Below are 21,455 nucleotides of genomic sequence, written 5' to 3'. Positions count from 1 at the left end.
GTGAGCAGCAGCCTTCCCGGGTCTGGTGAGGTGAAAAAGCATCCTGACACAGGCCTTGGAGCATACTGGTGGGAGACAGGGAAACGGTGAGGCCTCTTTGATGTGCTGCTTGAAGGGCGCTGAGGGGGAGCCCGCTGGGAGCCGGGAGGAGAGCTTTGATCGTCTCCCAGGCTCTAACCCCCAGCCTTCCCCCTGTGGCGTGTCGGGAGGTACGACTTGCTATGTGCGTACACCTGACAGCCAAGTGCGTCTCTGTGATGCTTCCCTGCAAGCTTGCTGGGCCTTCTTCCCCTTTTCTTAAGCATCCAGACTGGTGCTAGCCCCAGGCTGCCGTGCTGGAAGACCAGCTTGTGCTTCAGTTTCATTGCTGGCAGCCCAAATCAGATGATGGTGGTGACAGGAACGTTGTGTTGGTAGGCCTGGCACTTTCCAAAAGGTCTGCAATGCTTTTTGGTCATAAACACTGGCAAGAAAGGGAGGCAGGCACCCTGCTGGGGGCTTGCTGCAGGCTCCTTTTGAAGTCAGGCTTGGCCGAGCTTGTGCTGTGCTTTACCTGGGTCCCTGGGGATGCAAGCTAGGTTTTTCTGGGGCTGTCTGACATGGATAGGTACAGGGGAATTTCATCTCTCCCCTGTGCTCCTGCTGGGCACCCCAGACACCGCCGTGTGCCTCGGGTACCCGCGCACTGCGTTTTGTGACCACCGGCTGGGCAGTCAGGGTCGGTGTTTATCGCTCCTGTGTGACACGGAATAAAGGCACATTGCTCAAAACCGTGCTTTCTTGTGGTTTTGTAGTGGTCGTGTCCACCAAAAACCCATGACATCTCTGCTGGCACAGCGGTTAAACCTGTAGGTAAAACAGATGTGGGAGGCTCTCTGAGCTTGGAAGGCTCGGCTTATCTCTGACACGCACCATCACACCTCTGGTGGGCTCGTCACTGCGGGAACGAGCAGGGCAGGGTGGCTCTGTTTTTTAGTAGGCAGAGTGGTTTTGGCTTCAGAAGGTGGAACAAGATCAGGCTGACATTTCTGATTTTATCTGTGAACTTCTCTGGGTGTCCACACTGACACTGCGCACCGAGGTGATAGGAGCCGAAGTGAAAATCTGACCCGAAGTGTTACCTACCGTCATCTTAGCACTGCTGTAGCCACTTAGTGTAACTTTCGTGCCCTAGTTGCTGAGGGACTCGGGCTACTTGTGTTTTTATGAAGCTAAGAAAACATCTGTCTCCATCTGCAGTGCCTTCTGAGAGAGAGTGTGCCTGTTAGCAAAGCTATCGAGCTTAGCGCAAGGGTAACAAAAGGACGTTCTGTTGCACGTGGTTAGCCGCAGTCAGTGGAAGCAATATTTTCCTTTGGCCTTAAAATCTAGGAAGTTGTGGCATTAAAAGGGCTGAAATGAAACCAGCTCTCTAACAGGGTGACCAGCCAAGTGCCAGTTAGTTGTGAGGAAGGGAGGGGAGCTATCAAAAGACAGAGACGAGCTGACTAGCTGAGGCTCAACCCCGCAGCGCCTTAGGTTTAAATCTCTTTGAACCTGGCTTGCTTTGCAGGCAGTGTTTCAGGTGAGAGGGTGGATCCACAAAGCCTTCGTTTTGCAGCTCAGATTTTCCTGCAGACCTTTAACTGAGCTTTCAGAGGTCTCTAGGCTTTCCCCAAGTGCAGTCGGAGGCCAGGAGATGTTGCAAGTAGTGGGTATTTTTGAAAAACAGGCCAGAGTTGTCTCGGGTTGATCAATCTAAACTGGGAACAGCAATTCCCGTAGCTTGTTCTGAACTGGGAGATGTAAAAACAGCTTGATCTTTGCAGAGCTGCCCTCTTCTGAGACACCGGGATGTTAGCAGCTAGCTGGGGGGTGCAGATGTCCAATAAATCTTTGATTAATGAGTGATGTGTACAGCTTGATATATTCTAGTTCCTTATCCCGGAATTTATTCCTAAGTTCAGCCAGCCCTTCGGGTTTTCATCTTTCAGGTGGGCAGGAGTGTTTATGTAATTTTCTGTGCCATTTAATAAGGTCTGGAGGGGAAGATTTTATTTCTTCTTTCATTCTGTGTTGTATTTTACTTTTAGGAGATTTTGTTTTAGTGGCCAAGATAGCGCTTTTTTTTTTTTCCTTTTTGAATTGCGATTACGTAGGTTTTTGCTTATTTTCCTTGTACGTAATTTAGCCAGTTGATGTAGTGCCTGCGATTTTGGGCTCTTTGTTTTGCTTCTAGTGAAAGAGATACACATGAAGATTAGATTAAAAATCGTCCATTTGCATTTATGTTGAGTGAAGGTTTCTGGCCATAAAATGAGCCAATCCCACTGTGATTGAGGGGAGGGGATGGGGAGGGAAGGTGCGTGCGGTTCACTTGCAGATCTCCAAGGCTGTGTTGTCGCAGAGAGATGATCACAGTTGACCTTGCGTTACAAAAACTCTTCAGCCTGTGAGTTTGATGTTTCAGCCCAGCAGTGAAGAAGACACGGGCTGAAGTCTGAAGGACGTAGCTGGATTCAGGACTTTTTTCGGAGCAGGTGGGGACCCGCGGCTGCCGTCGGCTTGGCCTGGGTTGTGGCTGTCGTTGTGCAGCTCTTCTGGAATTAGCTCAGCATTAATGCTGCGCTGTGCACGCATGCACACGCGGGGCAGCCATTACCCTGAGGGACCCCAGAGAGTTTATTTATGCAAATGGCAAGAGCCAGTTTGTTACCCTCCAGGCGATGTTTGTGTGCCTGGCTGCCACTGCGGAGGGAAGGCAGCGCTGTGCCCACTGTCAGCGGCGTCGTGGGGCAGTGAGCGATAACGGCGCTGTTCTGCAGTTGTGACAGTGACGGCAGCAGTTCCTAGATGAAGAAGCCTGAAATGGGGGAAGCGACCCGTGCTTCTCAGAAGTGCCTTCACTACCTCCAGCGCAGCCGAGCCACAAGGAAGCGCAGCGTGCAGCTTACCCCACCTCCGAGTCCAAATTTTCACTGCACCTCCTTCTGGCTAATAAAATAAAAACAAAAAGCAGTGGAAGAAAGCAGCCTTCCTTTTCTCAGCCCTTCGGGTGTGGCATGGCACACCACGATCTCCACCACAATCTCTCCCATCTTGATAGCCCCGGGGCTGTACAGTGCCATCCGCGACGCACTCCCTTGGCCTGGTCTGATTTCTCCTGGGCGTAAGTAGTTGCTGGGGCTGGCACATGCTTCAGAAGCCATTGAAGCAGAGAGAGAAAATGGCCAAGAGAGCACCAGCGGTCAGCCAGCAGGCTGCTGTAATGTCTGATGCCTTCCACTGCCTCGTCCGTTTGGGGGTCTGGGGCCGTGGTGGCAGGTGCCGGTGGCAGTCGTCGCTGTGACTGTGTTTAAGAAGCGTAACTAATGCCTACAGATAATTCCAGCTGAGCGAGCACATGGAGCTGTTTCTTCTCTTCTGCTTCACGTAGCTACTCTGATTTGAAATCAAAGGACCGAATCTTTGCCTGGCACTGGCGTCTTGCTCCATCACAGCCGAGCGCTGCTTCGACACCACGCGGCCGTTTAGGGCTGAGCTCGTTTGGTCTGCTTCAGCTCCCGTGTGAAGGTTGCTCCAGCAACTCCTTTGTGGTGAGCCCCTTCTGAAGGTGCCTGTGATCCTCTCCGGGTTGGAACCGCTTCCAAGGGTAACTCACCCATCTGAGCAGCCTGTCCTGCTGCAAACCACCTAGCTGGGAGCGGCGGGCAGCCCGCGGGGACACCGCGCTGCCTCGGCCGAAGGGCTGGGCGCCGAGGGAAGGCGCAGAGCGGCGTCGGAGCGTGGTTGCTGGTTGTGTTACTCCTGTGAGAGTAAATATTGGGAAACAAACCTGCTTATTACTCCTCCTCCGGGTCCAGCGCCTTGACCCAGATACGGATGGTCACTGGCTCTGCTGGCGGAGCTGGACGTGTGGCTTGCTGAAGCCTGGTCCTGAGACAGCGCCGCTTATTTGCACGCTCCCAGCAAGACCGAGGGCAGAGTGCTTTGTGTGGGGGTTGTGGACCACAAAGGGAGAAAGGGAACATCGGGAGCGCTGAGGGAGCCTGCCAGCTCTTGTAATTATCTTGTAATGATTTGCTTACAAGGTCTCTAAGCCCTGCTACTCATTTTTGGAAGCAATAAACTTTTGCTGTGTAGCGGTGACACAGCTGTTTCTCTATGGAGATAATTTTGAAACCTGCTTTCCGCTCTGCAGAGCTTAAACTGCCAAAACAGTGAAAAATGACTGTTTTCTTGGGGAAACCCTTTGGCTTCAGTGAACTCAGATCAAGCCCAAAGCTAATTTTCTAAGGAGTTGTATGCATGAATTACTTCCAATAGGATGAAGTGCAAACGTAGCAGAATTCCAGAGCCAGATGACTTTTTTTTTTTGAAAAACTGGACCATTTCTCTAAACCACATTGGACCAGGTCTCATCTCAAGATGCTGCCTTCTGTAGCAGCGGTCAGCTACAGACGAAGCTTCTGCAAAATTCCTCCACCAATGCCTCTCTTGAGAGAATTCCTCTCTGTCTTCCATCCTGTCCATGGCACAGCAGCTTTGTTATTTTCTTCTGTCTGCACACAGGAAATACGTCTCTTTGCCTTCCTTGCCCTCCACGCTGCTTGAACTGGGGTGACGGTGCTGCCCTGCCACATTGACGCAGTGTGAAGGGAGGGGAGGCTCTCACCCTAGTTGTTTTCAGAGGTCTTTGGTGTGACACCGGTCTCATGTGGCTTACACATGGGCATCGGCTGTGACTCTTAGCTGGAAGTGGGTAGAAACTAGCCTTTGCACTCACCTTTTTTGGGTATGGGGAGGGAAGGGATGGTCTTTTAATAATATCTAGATTCCCTCCTGCTACGGTGCTGAGGAGGAAAGGTATAAGGATTCAAAACAGCTTCCTAGTGGAGCTGGTGAGGACAAAGGGCTAAACCGGTGTTTGAACTGGAGTTTGGTGAGTGCTTGTGTTTGATAGGTGTGGTCACCAGTACCTGGACTGGTCTTAGGACACAGTGTGTTCTTCTAGTGGCCCCTGTCCTGCTAGCAGGCAAACAAACAGACATGGCAAACTCACATTTAAACAAACAAATACATTAACAAGACAAACAACCAGTTGTCTCTCACTTCAGTTGTCAGGGCTAATCTTGAGACGTAGGCCAACCTTGAAATGGGCCCACCTGATGCCATGGACGTTGCGTTTCCTCCCAGTGTTTCTTTTATTTACAGTAACAATTGTTCTGTGGCTTTATTCGCCTCGATCCCAGTACAGAAATGGTGCAATGTGATTTCCTCATGCGGCCGCTGCTGCTGTAGAGGCTTTAGCGTCACCATTTCCTGTTGACTCAAATGCTCTTTCTTACTTTGCTAACGTCAAGACGAGATAGTAAATCAGGGAAAACTTCTGAGCAATGAAAAACAGAAAACAGTTGTGAGGATTGCAGCACCGAGCCCTGGCAAAGACACTCCAGCTTTCTCCCCCTCCCAATTCCCCCTGAGGAGTCCTCAAAAAGGGGGCTCACGACTCCACCTGGCAATTCCTGGCAATTGAGGGTGTACCCAAGGGAGGAGCTGTAGTGTACCAACGTCAAGCAGAGCTACCCTGAGCCTCCTCTCACTTGTGTTCACAGTGCCTGGCCTCAGGAAAGGCAGGGAGAGTCAAACCCTCAAGTATCCGAAGTGCTATTTTAAGGTTTTCCTTTCCTGACCCCTTTTTAAGCTATTTATCCGCTCTTATTCTGCGTGCTGCAAATTGCCTTTTTTTTTTTTTTTTCCCCATAAAATACCACTGTTTATTTCACTTATCAACAATTCCTGGAAGAGTGTTTGGTCTGTGCAGTTTGGCAAGCTGATGACCTCCTCGTTTAAGAGTGACAATGGCAGCAGACCTTGCTTGGTTCTTAGATCTTGGTCATTAGTGCTGAGCTTCCTAATACTTATTGCCAGGTGTGTCGGGGGCCAATGCACAAGTGCTGTGCTATGGACAAGTTGTAGTGCCCATCCTGCTCTTTTTTGCAGCAAATACAAGGGGTTTCTAAGTGTTAGAAAACTGTGTAGACAGCTGGACTTTTAAAAAAATAAAATCATGTTTTTAGTTAAAAATAAAAATTTGGGTAGTCAAAAGTCCTTTTAGGCCTACATGGGAGAGCTTCAGTAATTAAATAATCCATATTTACATTTGTTTCAGTGCTCACCTGAAGGTCTGAGGAAGAAGCACCTTCCTTTAAGCACTGCAGTACATACAAGTAGGTCCCGATGTAAGATAGGCCCTGGAGTTTTGCCAGCACCAGAGCAGCAGGACTTGTCTGTTTTGAGAGATGAAGGGTTAACTTTGTTTCCCTGAAGCTTACCTTTAAGGAGAGAGTAGCAAATAAAGGTTCCTAACTGTATGCATGTTTATACAAGAATATATCTTACATAAATACACACACACCTTGTCAGGTTGCTGTAAGTTAAATTACTTCCTGTAGAAGACCTGGCAAGAGGGATTTTTTTATTTTCTTTTAATTTTTTTTTAAAAAGTGTGGGCTTGAAAAGATGCCTGAGCAAGCTGAGCTAGGTAAGCACGTGGCGTGTGGAGTGATCAGTGTGGAAGGAGGCGGGAAGGAATAACAAGGAGATGTAAAAGCTGGCCCAACTGGCAAGGCAGAGGCGATAGCTACGCCGCAGCTGGAGGAGGGCTTGCAGAACAGGTAGGCACAGCAGAGCCAGATTCAGCTCAACCAACTGCAGCACAGTTGTGGCAGTACAAATCTGATGCCGGCCAAACACCCAAGGTCGCCGGTGCTTTTGCACAGCTTGTGCTGCTCTCACCAGACCGCTGCCACAGACGAGCCAGCCCGGGTGTTTCGGCTGCCCTAAGATAGGAGCGGAGCGAAACAATGAAGCGCTGTTGTCTGCGGGGACTGGAAGTGGCACGTAGCGCGTGGCCTTGGTGCTGCACGCAGCTCATTGTTCGCCTGCTGGGAACCACCTACCTGAGCTCTGCTGCTTCTGGAAGGAGCCCAAAGAGCTGTTGATCTGAGCCCAGGACGGTGACGAGAAACAAGCTGACTTCTTCTGGCACAAGCAGTTTGCTCTCCTGCTTGTGTACGGAGAGGATCGAGAGGATTCCTGGCTGCTTTTTATTCCACTTCTGTGTGGATCCTGGGACGTTAATTCCAGTAGTCGTTGCAAGCTGGCTGCCTGCCAGCAAGAGGAGACTAACAATGCTTATCCTCTTAAATTGACAGGGTTTAAAACTAGCTTGTAGGTGATTCGTGTCAGACCTGGGAAGGGGCCTGTGGGGCGAGGAGGGCAAATTGTACCAGTAAAAGGCTGGCTGATCTCGAGTGAATCGTATGCCTCTTCTCCAGCCTGCTTGTTCCTGTTACTCAGAGTAAAACTGAAACGATCAATACTGAATGTCCTGAAACAAGCATTAGGGGAAATGCTAAAAGAGTCTGAAACACTTCTAGGCTTTACTTTTGTGACAAATCGTTTTGTAACCTTTCCCTCACAGCTAAGTGGGCACCCCTTTGGCATGCTGAGCCTGCACCCAGACCATCAAACACACAGAGTTGAAGCAAGTGTCTCCCTATCTGGAGACTTTTGCAAAAACCGGAACAAAGCTAAGAAAGAAACCTCAGAGCCCAGCAGCTGTGGTTAATGAGCTGAACATTATTGAACCCGTTGCTTTTCTACCCAGTAGAGACTTGGGTTTATACTTTGTCCTTATCAGTTCCTTCATCACACAAAGATCTGTAGGTTAAGCAGAGCTGCCAGGAAAGCCAAGATGTGAAGGCCTAAAAGGCAGCTGCCATAAAAGCGTATGGCAGGAAATCTCTGTAAGACAACACACATTCCCTAGGAATAGTGTCGGGATGCCCCAGAGACAGAGTTGTTGTTGCTGTTCCACAGTTCTTGTGCTGTCGTGGCGAGGCTGCAGTCTGGTTACACACAGGGTATTATGAAAAAATTTGCCCCCTGAAAGCTGCAAGTAGGGAGCTTAGTAGGGAGTAAATGTCTTTTTTACAGTTTTCTCTTCTGACTGCTCATCTCAGAAAGTGCTGCGGAAGGGGTATCGCACACTGCTGGGTTCACGTTAAACAGTAAAACAAACCCCACAGAAGCCTGTTAGTGATGAGCATGCACCTACTGGTATGCCCAATCCACATGTAAACAGGAGATCATTCCTGGGGGCAAAAGTCTGGGAGGTGGAGGGAGTGCATGGCAAAGGGGTATTATCAGATCTCCCTGGTATTGCCTTAATCTTTCCTGAAATAATCAGGATTTTTTTCCCCCAACATCTCATGGGTACTTCATCTGTCTTTATTTGGGAGATAATACTTAGAAAATTGTAAGCCTGACGGAGGATGTGATTAACGCTGTTCATATCTGTTGTGTTTGCGTGTGTGAAGGATCGCCTGTTCTTTGTGATGGAGTTCGTAAATGGCGGGGACTTGATGTTCCACATTCAGAAGTCGCGTCGCTTCGATGAAGATCGGGCCCGGTTCTATGCTGCCGAAATTATTTCAGCCCTTATGTTTCTCCATGAAAGAGGCATCATTTATCGGTGAGCTCTGCTTTCATTCATTCTGTTTGTCTGAACCCCACGGCTGGGATGATAACTTGAGTTTTCTGCCTGAGTAAATAACTGTCACTTGCTGCCCACCAGGAACAAGTTGTCAGCTGGGAGGGCGGTACCTCCACTTTCCCACTGCACAATAACCAAGGTGCACCCAGCTTCCAGGAAGGAGCGAAACGTCTGGCTGCTCTGTTGTCTATAAGGAGGGTATTCCTGTGATATGTGCGGACACGTAGAAAACACGCATTCCTTCCAAGGCACGGGATGTTTGTGTTGGTGTCGGTTCACATCGCTCTGCGGACTTGGCTGCTCATCGGCCCAGAACTGCCCCTGCTTTGCCCTACCAGGTGCCTGCGTTCAGCACAGGTCTGCCTGGCTGCCGGGTGGTAGCCGCTGAGCGACACGAGCCTCCCCTGTGCTGCTCCGGGCCTGTGCTGCTGCTGTGGGGCACGTATCAAACTGTTGATTCAGGGGCAGGCATTCAGAGAAACCTTCCTAGATTTTCTGGGAGGTAAATACAAGCAGCTGTTGCCTTTGCTGCTATATGCCTTGTTATTTAAAGGCTGATCGGTGCTGGTTATGCCCAAGTGTGTTTGTTTCCCTGTATTAGCTATGAGACTATGCTTAAATCCTATTTATTCAACGTACCTATTCAGTGCCAGTCAGCTCAGTTACTAATTGTCTTTTCGTTCTTGCCATGATTCTACAGCAGGAGGTTTTCCTTCCTATCCATGTCTGTGTTTGGCATCTTTGTGTTTGCACCGGGGTCGGATCACCGTTACCCCAGATCTCAGGGCTGAACTCAGGAAATGTTTTCTCATATGTAGCTCCCTGCTTTTGTTCTCCCCGTGCCCAGGAGGGCAGTTTGGTTATATTTTTTCCTTTCTGTGTTGCCAAACATCGAGGCATGGACCAGCCGGCGTGGATCAGCCAGCCTGTCTGCCCTGGGGAGGCCTTCCTGAGCAAGACTGTTTGACCAGCATCTCCTGTGTAAGGCAAGGGCAGAGCAAGACCTGTTCTGGAGTGGCACAGGACCCTAGAACAAGGAGACGCCTGTACTGAGACAGTCTGGTTAAAGAGAAAGGTTTCTTCCTGACATGCTTTGCATAACGCCCCTGGTATCCTCTTGCCCAGAACATTGGGAAGGAGGAGCAGTCAGTTGTTTCATTTGGATACTGCTGCAAGGATTCCATCAGCAAAGCAGGCATATTTGGGGATGGGCCGCTGTGACCCTGCTCAGTCCTACCTGTGGCACGCAGCACAGGGCAGAATAACGTCACCTCTGTTTTCTGTGCGTGGGTACAGTTGTACAGCAGGACCTGCATCGGGGTCCGGGGTGGGAGCAGTTCCAGTGCAAGTCAGTCTCTGTCAGACTGTGGGTTGGGCCAAATGCCATTTGATTTTGGGCTTTGCACAGTTCAGCCCAGGTGATGCTGTTCTGTGTTCAGCAGGGTGTTTTCCTGTATCGATTAAACCTGGGTTTTGATACGCTGCAAACAGAAAAGCTGAGGGGTAAACTGGTGAAAGGGCCAGGGGAGGTGCGGAGGGCCATCTCCCATCTGATGGTGAGATTGTGAGATAAAACAAGGAACTGCAACTTCTCTTTCTCTTCCTAGCTTGAGTTCTGTAAGAAACAGATGGTCAGGTGAAGATAGAGAATATTACATTATTTTAAAATATGAAATCATGTGATATATGCGGCACAGTAAAATAGAGGAGTGTCATCGGAATATTCTCCAGGTCCTGAGAGTATGAAAATTACCAGGGATGTATATCCCATACGCATTGAGCCTCTAAAGCACAGTGTTTGTCTGCACCGAATAGAAAATCTACTGATTCTACAGCTGGATTTCAGTCTGATTCTTCCCTCGTGAATAAGGCCAGCTGCTGAAGAGAGACCCTGCCAGATAATTACGCAAATGACATTATCCTCAAAATAGTGACATCCAGTAGTTATTGTCAATCATTCAACAGCAAAACTGTGCCTGCACATAATGTAATGCCACTTCGCTTCCAGCTTTTCCTGTACCCTTCAGCCCGCTGCCTGTCACAGGGCAGGAGTAATCGATCCCTCTGGGGTTTGGCACTCTTCGAGTGCTGCTGTGATTCGTGATGGAAACTGGAGGAGTAATTGAAAAGCTGCTTCAACAACTGCATGGGCTTTGATCTTGGTAGGAGGCTGGTTGAGCCTTTGAGCCAGGTCAGTTCAGCTGCAATGGGTAGATGTAGCGGGTGAGAGTTCTGTTCGTGTTTGTTTATTTATTTATTTATTTATTTATTTTTAATCACCAGGGAGACCCCATTCTGGAAGGTGTAAGGGGAGGGAGCTGCTGGTTATAGCTGTATTAAGCTGAGGTTTCTTATGCTGGGTCACAGACACCAGGCTCTGGAGAGGTGTGTGAAATTGGGCACCAGGAGGGAGCCTGCACTTGGGAAGGAAATACTTGCAAGGGAATCATTGCATTCCTGTAAGGGGTTTGATGATTTTATTATCAGAATCTTGAGTGCTTTCATAGGAAGCTGGGAGGAGCGGGGAGGGACACCAGGAAAAACCTGATCAGAAAGCGTTTTGCCCAAAGCTGTTCAATGAGCCTCTTCTGGATTCCCGGGGTCAGTGGAGTAAGTCACTAGCCTAGAAATACCCTGCGTCATATGTTTTTCTTCTGGGCTGGCCTGTCGTATAACAATCCTGTATTTCCCCACCCCCTACCCCTCCAAGATTAAGCAATTCAGGAGACAGCCTGCATTTACCAACACAATGACTGTTCTCCTGGTACGTCAAGCTTTTGCAACACGTACTGCCAAAAGCTGGGTCTTCTTTCCTTTCAAAAGCCAGAGAAGCCTGGGAGAGAGCACTCAAAGTTCATCAAGAAGTAGCTGAAATGTGTCACTTTGGGCTGTGGTGGCAATGCTGGTAACAAGGAATGTTGGGCGTTTGCTGAGTCCTTCTCCAGCCACATGTTCCCAATTTGAAATATCTATAGCACAGTATTTCTGTATTTGCTACCGTGAGCCCATGCCCATGGAATCGGGTTCCTTGGGCAGATGGTGTTGGTTGGATGGGACTTTCTAACATCACAATCTGGCGTGGTGCTGGACTGGTGCTCATACAGGCTGATTTGATTTTCATGATGCAATTGATGTAATTTTCAGTGGTTGCCCTTCACTTCAGTGAAAGTCTGCTTTTTGTTACTAAGCCTTGCCCAGAACAGAAGTCCTATAAATGTGTGTGTGCATATTTGTTTGGTTTTATTTTTTTAGTGAGCTTTTAGTTTCACAGTGTGTTTTTTTTTTTTTTTTTTTTTTTCTTCTCATTTCCAGCACTGCAAAAGAGAGATGGCTTTCTGGCCTGAACAAGAAAACATTTCTGGCTTGCCCTGAGCTGAGGTTTAGCTGTCATCTCAGCAGTGCCTATTTATAGTTGCTTCCTGAAAAAAAAAAAAAAAAGTTGACAAGTTTAGTGTGGTTCCATATCCTATCATAGAAGGAACAAAGCTAGAATGAAAGCAGACATGAAAATGAGCTTTTCAACATACCAAATCATGGCATACTCTACACCCCTAACCACAGAAGGGTAGGACAAGGACATACTTGGGATCAGCTCACGATGAACGCTGCCAGGAAAAGGTTAGGTGATAATCAAAGCTATTGTAGATAAAATCTTTGCTCGCAGGGCACTCTTCTTGCACTGCTTCTTTCATTAAGGATGCTTCTAAAGGAAAACAGCGTGCTGGGCCCTGTTGCAGGTTGGTAGGTTTGTTTGTGATCTTTATGTAAAGCCTCTATGACCTATTTTTCTTGAGGCAGCGCTTCCCGACTTTCACTTTTCAGTTCAGCAGTTCCCAGGCTGTGGGAAGCATATTTTGGCTCTTGTGCATGCCAGGAACAAAACAAAACAGCATTCACAGCTGAGCAGTATGAGACTGCACAGTGGCTTACACGGAGCAAATGAGCTGGTCCACTTGCAGTCTCTAAAAACAAAGAGAGAGTAAAGAATTATGAGGCTTTATAATTTTCCTTCCAGGTAGCAGTATGTAAGAATGGCTGATCTGCCCTACTGCCCTCCAGTTCAAACCTTGTGTAGGGTGGTGCGCAGCTTTGTTGGTGGCTATGTCCACTTGCCAAGGTCACCTAGAAGATATCCCTGAATAATGGCATCATACCTGCATACTGAAGGCAAATGCAAATGTTTTCTTAAACTGGGTTGTCCTGAAGGAGGGGAAAGGGGTAGGGGTTTGCCCTGCAGACATTTTAGATTTCAGAAAGGTAGCAGCCTTTTTGCAGCAACAAAGAGCAATGAACCCAACCTGCTGGCATGGTCTCGGTTTTTAAGACAAAGATTCTTCCTCTGCCTCTGCAAGTATATCTCCCTGGGAAGATGAAGGGGTGATGAAACAGCTGCTTTTTGGAATGTCTCTGCTACCCGTGGAAGTGTCAGAGGATGCAGTACATGGTGAGGTACCTGAACTAGCCTTGGGTCAGCAGTTACCTGGAGCGGAAGCAGTGTCACATGTGCACCCTGCACATCAGGGCTGGTTTTGCTGGGGGTTGGATAGCAAAGCTGCGTGGCCCAGCTCACCTCTCAGCACAGCACAATGACAGGTAAATCTTTAAGGGTACAGCCAGTGTGGCTGGTTAAAAGCCAGAAGCACCAAAAGGCTGGGCTAGAAAGCTTGGGAAAGGACTGCTTCTTTGGATGAAAAACCCTTTTTAATTCTGAGGGCTCGTGCTAGTTAGCTGATCCTGTTGCCATTATGTCTGATTTCTGTTGCGGGTGGCCTGTCTTGAGATCCTTGGGGTCTGCTTGTGCTCTGTCAGGCCTCTGAGTGTGGGATGGTGTGCACGGAGTCCCTGTGCTCCAGTGCGGCACCAGGCACTGAGATAAAGGCAGCAAAGCATTAAGTAGGTCCCGTCACTTGACTGTGTTTAATAGCACGCATGGTCCCTTTGGAAGGCAAAAGGTAATTAAGCAGTTACCCAAATAAGAACGTGGTCTTGTCTTGGAGGTGAACACGAGCTCTTGGGGAAAATATGATAGGCTCATTAATGGCAAGTGTTTACTTTCTTGTGTGTTATCTGCAGGCATCGCCTTCCTGTGTGCGGTGCTCCTTACAACAAGGAAAAGCTCCTTCTCCTCTGAGATCTGCAGAGATTGCTGGGTGCCGGCCAGGTGTCTGAAATCATCACCTTCCTTAGTGCAGGAGGCCCGTCAGGTCTGCAGCTGTATGTCTCATGACTGCTGGCTTTTATAGGAAATGAGTTTTTTGCAACAGGTTAATTCACTGCCAATTCAAACAGCGAGCCTGTGACATTTGGAGGAAGGTTTACATAAGCCTGTTAAGGAGACCAGTTTTGCTGGAAAGACTCTTATTAACTGAAACAACACTAAAGTTTCTTTCAGCAAAATCAATTAAAAATTACATGCTGAAAACAGAAGCTGAATGCCTTTCCTAATTACACAGAGCCACTGCTAACAGAGCAACCCTTATTAGCGTGCTGTTTGCTTTTTCCATGGGTCGAGACATTGTGGACATAGGATCCCTCATGTTCTCTCTCTGTTTCTTTTTTTTTCTTTTTTTGCAACAGGCGATTTTGTTTATTCTCATCTCACGTTGCCCTTTTTCACATCTGGAGGCAGATCTGGTTTCCCCTGAAGTCAAGAGGCTTTCCCCAGGGATGTAACTTGGCAGTTGGGCTGGGGCTGCCGCCGATACCAGCAGTGCCTTGCAAGGCAAAGCGGCTGGCTGGGAGGCTGGCTGGGGGTTCCTGCTGCTCTGCTTAGCTGCTGTGCAGAGCTTTGCTTTCTTAGCAAGTCAAGGTAAATCTCTGTTGCACGAGGTATATTAAAGCTGGATAAGTATTCTGAAAACTGTCAGGTGAATATGCTACGCTAGATGCACCCGGAGGTGTGTTTGCTGCCTCTCTCCTCCCCACCCTGGTTTGGGATAGCCTCAGCTGTGGGATCTGGTCCCTGTTGCTTTGAGATCTCAGTGGGATCCTGGATTTGGTGCTTTCACCAAAGGGCCGGGAGGGCTGGAGTAGATACATGGAAGCAGGACCAAAAAAAAGGGGGGGGCTGGATCTGCATGAGAGTAGCAGAAAGAATGAAATATAAGCTGATTTTATGGTGAACAAGTGAAGCAAATCGGCTAAAAGCTGAAAATTGGCATGGAGTAGCATACCAGCAGCCCAGTCCCTACAGCAACTGCTTAGTGTAGAAGAGAAATTTTCATGCTAGAGTCCCTGAAAGTGCTTCATTCAGCTTTAGAGAATATAAAGGAATGTCTCTCAGCGTGGGGAGTGCGGTAATGTCTGCAGCTATCTTGTGTGAGAGTCAACAGCTCTGTAAGTTGATTTGTGCTTATAGGGGGTACCTCCACTAGGTAATTTTTCACTAAGATGTGGCTGTTGCATGCTTGCAAGCTGAGCTCTCAAATGCACAGTTTAAAGGGTTGTTTCTCTGCACTTGATCAAATGGAAAGGGCAGAGACAAAAACCAGCCTTTCAAGTTTCCATGTCATGTTTAATCAGTCACTGTGCCGGACGGTTCAGTCCTGATTTACAGTTATGCTTACGAAGAGCAGTCCTGTTTTGAGATCCGCATATCAGATCTCTGTGCCCCATTGACTCCACTGTATATAGTCTGTGAACTTCAATGCAACTTTCCACATGACTAAGGGCTGCTGAATAGCCCACAGAACTTTTTGGCTCTGCTAGTGTCTACTTTTCCTTTATGCTTATTTAAAGGGATTGATTTGAAACCTGCAAACCCTGCACATGATGAGTTTGTATAAATCATTAAAAACAGAGCTCCAAGGGGCCTCAAGAGTTTGTCTGGTTCATCCAGCTGCCTCCGGGCTGGATAACCTCTTCCTAAATGCCTGGCCCTGGTACTCTTGTTCTCCTTTGGTGTAGTTTTACTTCTGCGTGTAATAACTTCATGCTATGCTCTTACAGACACGGACTCTCATGTACCGAGTGCTTGGTAAGAGGGCTTGGTGCTTCTTGGTAACTCTGGTACCAATAAAAATAAGCAGTATTGCTCATCTGCGTCAGGGATAAGCATTAGATGTGAATTGCATTCTGATATTTTTGGTGACTACTGCATCCTTACGAAGGCATTTCACAATTAGAAAGCATGCAGATACAATACAAGAAATCGCTGTGCATGATTGCAGCCAAGTTCTTAAATGAAGAAGCCCAGAATTAGACTCAAATTTTTAGGTCCCGGAGTACTTGGAAATATTTGGGCTTGAACTTCTGAAAATAAGAAATGATTGTATCTACAAATACTGCTTTTCTTGCATTCTCTATTCCTGTTTGAAGGAGTGAAGGGCATGAGAAGGAGAAAAATTAAAAATGAAAATATTTTAATTATAGGCAGTCATGCAAAATTTATTTTTTAAACCTGCCCCAAAATATTATGGCTACCTTTTTTTTTAATCCAGAACTGCTCACCTGACTTTTAATTTGTTCCTTGATACCGAGGGCACTCAGGCTAAAAATTGTAAGCACCCAATTTTGAAAACTTTTGCTCTGAGATCTCCAGAACCGCCCAGCATTAATCCAGTCATTTTGTTGATCTTTGTACCCACCTGCATCCTAGAAATAACATTGAATCGAGGAAGCTTTCAGCGTTAATGTCAGAGAATATGACCCATGAGTTAGCATTCGGGAGGCTGATATTTATAGCCGAGGAAAAGGTCCCTGTCAACCTTAATAAATGTTCTGTACAATGTTTTTAAAACAAAGATTACGCCGATGAAATGCTGTTGCATCTGCTCCCTCTGACTTGCTGAAATGGAAGATTTCTTGCAACATGACATGTTGCAGTGGGTGAAGCTGCGAGAGATGTAAGAGTGACAATGAGAAAATTGGTGTTGTTGACGTACTTGGCCTGCAGCAACTGCCATCGCCTTCCAGGCAGAATTTGACTTATTCTCGATCTGTGACAAGATCAGCTGCTGACGTTTCCTTGGTCAGTAATCCCAATGCCTAGATTTTGTTGTTTGTGCCGCTGAGCATGTGCATACACCATTTTTATTTAAACGGGCATTTTGTAAAGTCACCCAGCAGCTTCTATTATCAGTGGAGCAATTGAATCATCTTGTCTTCAGATTCTAGTTCAAAGTCATCAGCTGTCTGTAATGAGTGCATAAATAAAATAGAAATAATTACAGTGGAAATTTTCAGACATTATATTGTAGCACTGCAGTAATTGCTGTCAGTTTTGCATTCTGAAGTTCTGTGGAAGAAAATCCTTAAATTTTTGCTTTTATTCCAGAAAAAAGAATGAAAATTTCCAACTGTAAAGTAACTCTACAAACTGGAAACTCCAGGTGCTGAGCAGCTCTGCCTCCTTAGCAGTGTCTATCCAGCACTGTAGCCTGAGCTTCCCTAAGCCCCTCAAGAAGCAACAGTAGGCGTTATCACTGTGTGGTGGTTGTCGGATGGAGTTGTCAGCCTGGCCTTGCTGTGGAACAAGGAGCACATCTCATGTCCGTGGTGCCCTGGGCAGGACAGCGAGCACGGCTTTGCTTCTGCCCTCTTCATGCCAGGGGGTTGTAGCTAGCTGCTGGCACAGGCCAGGATGTAAATTGCAAAGCTTGTTCCCATGGAGCAAGGGGAAAGCATTGCTCATCATTTGGCCTCTGAGTCATAACACCTTTGCTGTTAATGGGATTGAGATCCTCCCGTTTATGAGGCTGTGCCTAAAGGCACAATTTAGTCTCAGAATTGTATTACCCAATTATTATTCCACTAAAGCTAGTGGAGATATTCCAGCTGACAACAATGGGAATGGGAGCAAGCAAAGCCTTCAAGTCTCAACTCTATACATAAATACTGTATACAAAGTGTGATGCATTCATAACCGCAGAGATACACCACGCTCTGAACTGATTTCTTCTGAATCAATTAAAATTTCAGAAGCGTGATTTATTATTAACATCCCAAGCAGCTTTCACAAATCTCTCGGCAGCACAGGAATAGTGGAGAAGTGCTCCTGAATCGGGAAGATTACTTCCACCTAGGAGAGTGTATTTGCTGGCTGAATCTCAAATCCAGGCATAGTGCCCTGCCCAAGCTCATCAAATTGGGATGCAAATATTCACATCTGAACCACCAGAGCAGCGAGGGAACATGGGGCACTGCAAGGTGTCTCAGCTCCTGGATCCGTGCCGTTTTGGGGCAGGCAGCAGCATCGTGGTGCCTTGTTGAAGTGTGTCGTGGCTTCGTGTGTTGTAGAGGAAACCAAGGGAGGCTGGAGGAGAGGGCAGGGGGGAAAGCATGGAAAGCAGCACAGGGAAATTGTCATGTGTAAATCCCTGTGGTAAAAGAGGTGGTAAGGAGCTATTCCTTCAAACATCTTTCAGACAAGGCCGAGTGTGATGGCGCTGTGCAGCTGCCGCACATTTCAGCAGGCAGGCTCTGTGGGACACGTGTCGGAGGCTGAGCCAGTGCATGGCATTTAGCAAGAGGGCTTCAGGTTTTCTCCTCCCCTGTCTGGATCTGGTTACGTTCCTTTTGACATTTACCTGAGTAGGAAAATGTAGTAAGCACCAAGCAAGGTCCTGTATCCTCGTTGACTTGTGCCTAAAAGCTGAATGATTGTGTTTTGTATTTCAGTTTGCCAATATCTCAGGAATTCTTAGATGGTTTTCTATGTTTTGGGGATTTTAACACAATCATATCAGCTTAGTTTAGCCTTTGCCATTGTCTGCGTGTTCTCTTATTCTTTTCCTCTTGCTTTATAATTGTTCTTCCTAGCTGGAGCTTGCCATTTCAGTATTTCTTGTATCACTGGTTCAAAGCCCGGTGCCCAAGCAGCAGCATTACAGCCAGACTTTCTGCATTCAGCCTCTGCTGTGCAAAGGGAGCAAAGATCTTGGCAGTGGGCTACCACTTCCTGCATCTCTGCCCAGCCTCGACATAAACGAGAAAGCCAAGGAGCTGCTGTGCCTCTGGCCAGCTGGCTGTGCTCCCAAACAGGCAGCCCACCCGCAGCAGAGGTCGGAGCTCTGCCCGGCTGTTTTGCCCCAACTTCAGTGACCAGGGGCATGGAGCAAGGGCTGCTCCTGCTGGTTCTGCTCCACGGGAACCGTCGGGGCCGGGGAGGAACCCACAGGAGGGCTGCAGCTCTCCATCTCCTTTGTGCTGCTTGGGAGAAAGCAAGCCAGCAAATCTGGCTCTGGCTGTTCTCACTTGAAGCAGCGAGGTTTGTCCAAAAACATCGGGGAAGAGGAAACGGCCTCTGTATCCATATTCATCTCGGGCTGAGCGGAACAGGGGCTGAATGCTTCAATTTGTTTGAGGGACGAATCGATCACACAGAGCCAGCAGCGGATAGCTTTACGGCGTGTGGCCCAGCTCTCCTTTGTGTCCTTCCTTCCACACCTTGCTCTGAAGGGCCCGAAGCGGAGCGGCTGCTTTCGCTTGAAGGCAGCCTCACGCCTTGAGCTGCAGAGGTAATGGCAGTGCTGTGGTGGCCGACTGACGGCAGCCGGTCTGCTGGTGGCAGGGTTGGGACGTGATCGGTGTAACTCACAGCTGATCTCACCAGTTGTTCGGTATCCCTGGAAAAGGCCTTTACAGCACCATATTTGCTAAATAGATCGCTTTTATCTGTCAATGAGCCACTTGAGACATATTTTCCTGTCATTTCTCAGGAAGGCGATACTGACCTGTGCTTCTTGATGGAAATCGTGATGGTTTGGATAGGAGTCGGAAATCGTGATGGTTTGGATAGGAGTCAGAGCAAAGTGAGACTGGCTTTTGAACCTCTGAAGGCACAAAATATCTGCAGTTTGAGTGGGCAAAAGTCTGATTCATGAGTGGAAAGTCTCAGCATTTTTTCCCTGTGCACTCTTTTAATCTAGTGAAATTGCTCAGCTCACTGATAGCCCAAATTGGTGACTAACCTGACAGTGATAGCCCCAGAGAGAAGAGAGAGATTTTGTGTGATATAAATAATGGAAAACTGTCTTGAAGCCTGTCCTATTTACTGCACCACAGCCTTCCCACTCACAGCAGCCTTCAGGGTGCTTCAGGATGGGTGGCATCCCCCAGGCCACTGGGCAGTCCGGTGAAGCTCCTGCTGGAGCTCTTTGGGGCTGCTTCCCAGCACCAGCTGGTGGCACCTCTAAAGTGACCTGATCCCCACAGGTCAGGAGGCAAGACAACAAATTGCAACCATTGCTGTGAACCAGTAAGCTGACGTTGGACCCAGGATGTGTGAAATGAGGGGGTGTCACAGGACAGCTTCTGGAGGCCTAGCTGGTACCTCTGCACCTGAGTGAAACGCAGCACAGGTTCGTCAGGTATCTCCATGTTCTGTCATGAACAGGTTAATTGAAGTCATCCTTTGACTAACAGAGCTTCTCCTACTCTCTTCACATTCTTATAACCACTCATGGTGAAATTTTCCCTCTGCCTGGTGAAGTTCCTGCTGTGGCCTGGGCTGGTTCCAGCTGGTCTGTTCCCGGTGGGATGCACCCAGCTAGGAGACAGCTGTCCCTCCGCCGAGTTGGTTTATAGATGAGAGCACATCATTCCTGCAGGCTCCTCATCCCCAGTTCCCTGAAGCCAACACCAGATAGCAGGGTTTTATGTAGTGGCTGGCATAACACAGGCATTGCTCACTTTTACCCTTTTTTTTTGGCCTATAACAGTAGGGCTGCTCAGCCAAGTGAGTGGCTGTGTCCCAGGTGCTGTTACATAAGGAAGAACTTTAATTATGTGTCTTGGCTCTAGCATTAATTCTGTCACTCTGGGCACCAGATGTAGTCTCAGAAGTTTCAGCGTGGCTTCTGCAAACAAAAAACAACAACAAAACAAAATACCTACGCTTTATTTTGCAGCCATGGGGTTCTAGTGCTTTCTCCTGGAGCATCCCCCTTTTTGGGACGTTTTCGCTTCGTTTCCCTGCTGCTGAGAAGGGACAGCAGCTTTTCTGCAGAAGTTGCTGAGTACAGCTAACACAATGAAGTATTGGAGCTGCTCAAGTCTGGCAGCTCCAGTCAGACCGATGGAAAAGGAAAACTTAAATGTTTCGCTTTGCTCTCGGCCACCTTCCCTGTTCCGATGGTCCACAGGAGGGATGGCCAGGCAAATGGGGCACACAGTTGGCTGTAGAGGCTGTCTGTGGCAGAAGCGTGTGCTGAGCAAGAAGAGAGGTCTGTGTAGATCATGTTCCCACCCTAATAGCTTTCCTCCCCCATCCTCGTGCAACTGAAGTCATTAATGCTCGTTAAGCCAGGATGGAAACAGACCCAAACAACAACAGTCTACAAAATAATTTGGTCTCTCCAGACAGTTTTTTTTTTGTTTTGTTTTGTTTTTTTTCCTTCAGTGAAGCAATTAGTCTCCTGTCGTCCCCTGTTTAGTCACGCTGAAAACAATGGGCTGGACAATAGCGATTCCCCTGGCAGGGCAGCCACCCGATCCGCCTCAGTTACGGGAAAGGTGAGCCGCCTTTCTCGCGTCTGTTTCCTTGCTGTCTGTTGGGAGGAATCCCTGGAGAAATTCCTCACCTCTCCGTCTGCCTCCAAAAGCCCTGTTTTTGCGCAGCCCCTCCTGGTGAGTCACAGCCCTGGGTATAGGTCGGTCCCTTTTCCTCTCAGCCCACTGCAGGGTTAACCCTTCTGTGGTTCACACGCGTACAGAAGCCAGCCCACTCGCCGGCTGATGATGTGGATTGTGGGTGCTGGAAAATCGTGAAGTAATCTGCGGTTTGTACCAATGACAAGCCAACATAGCACTCGTGTGGCAGAGGGGAGAGATTTTTCCAGTCTTACTCGTCTGTGTGGTACTTGATTCTAGGAACAGCTCACCCTGTGCGATGGGACAGCGCTGCAGAGTAGGAGAATACGTGAGATGATTAAATGCTTTGGAATTCGGCAGAAAGCAGGGCATGTGATGGGAAGCT

The 21,455-nt window shown here is 48.1% G+C and overlaps 1 protein-coding gene across 2 annotated transcripts in view; it reads left to right on the top strand.

The window, feature by feature from the left end:
- The window catches only part of PRKCH (protein kinase C eta), a 115,811-nt gene that overhangs the window by 61,375 nt on the left and 32,981 nt on the right, over window positions 1–21,455 (top strand). For both annotated transcript variants that reach the window (XM_035328470.1, XM_035328472.1), the window contains one exon: window positions 8,364–8,518. In XM_035328470.1, coding sequence (XP_035184361.1) covers window positions 8,364–8,518 — 155 coding nt within the window. The remainder of the gene's footprint in view (window positions 1–8,363; window positions 8,519–21,455) is intronic.

Source organism: Oxyura jamaicensis, chromosome 5, assembly GCF_011077185.1.
Source record: "Oxyura jamaicensis isolate SHBP4307 breed ruddy duck chromosome 5, BPBGC_Ojam_1.0, whole genome shotgun sequence".
Lineage (NCBI taxonomy): Eukaryota > Metazoa > Chordata > Aves > Anseriformes > Anatidae > Oxyura > Oxyura jamaicensis.
This window is presented reverse-complemented; position numbering and strand designations above follow the sequence as displayed.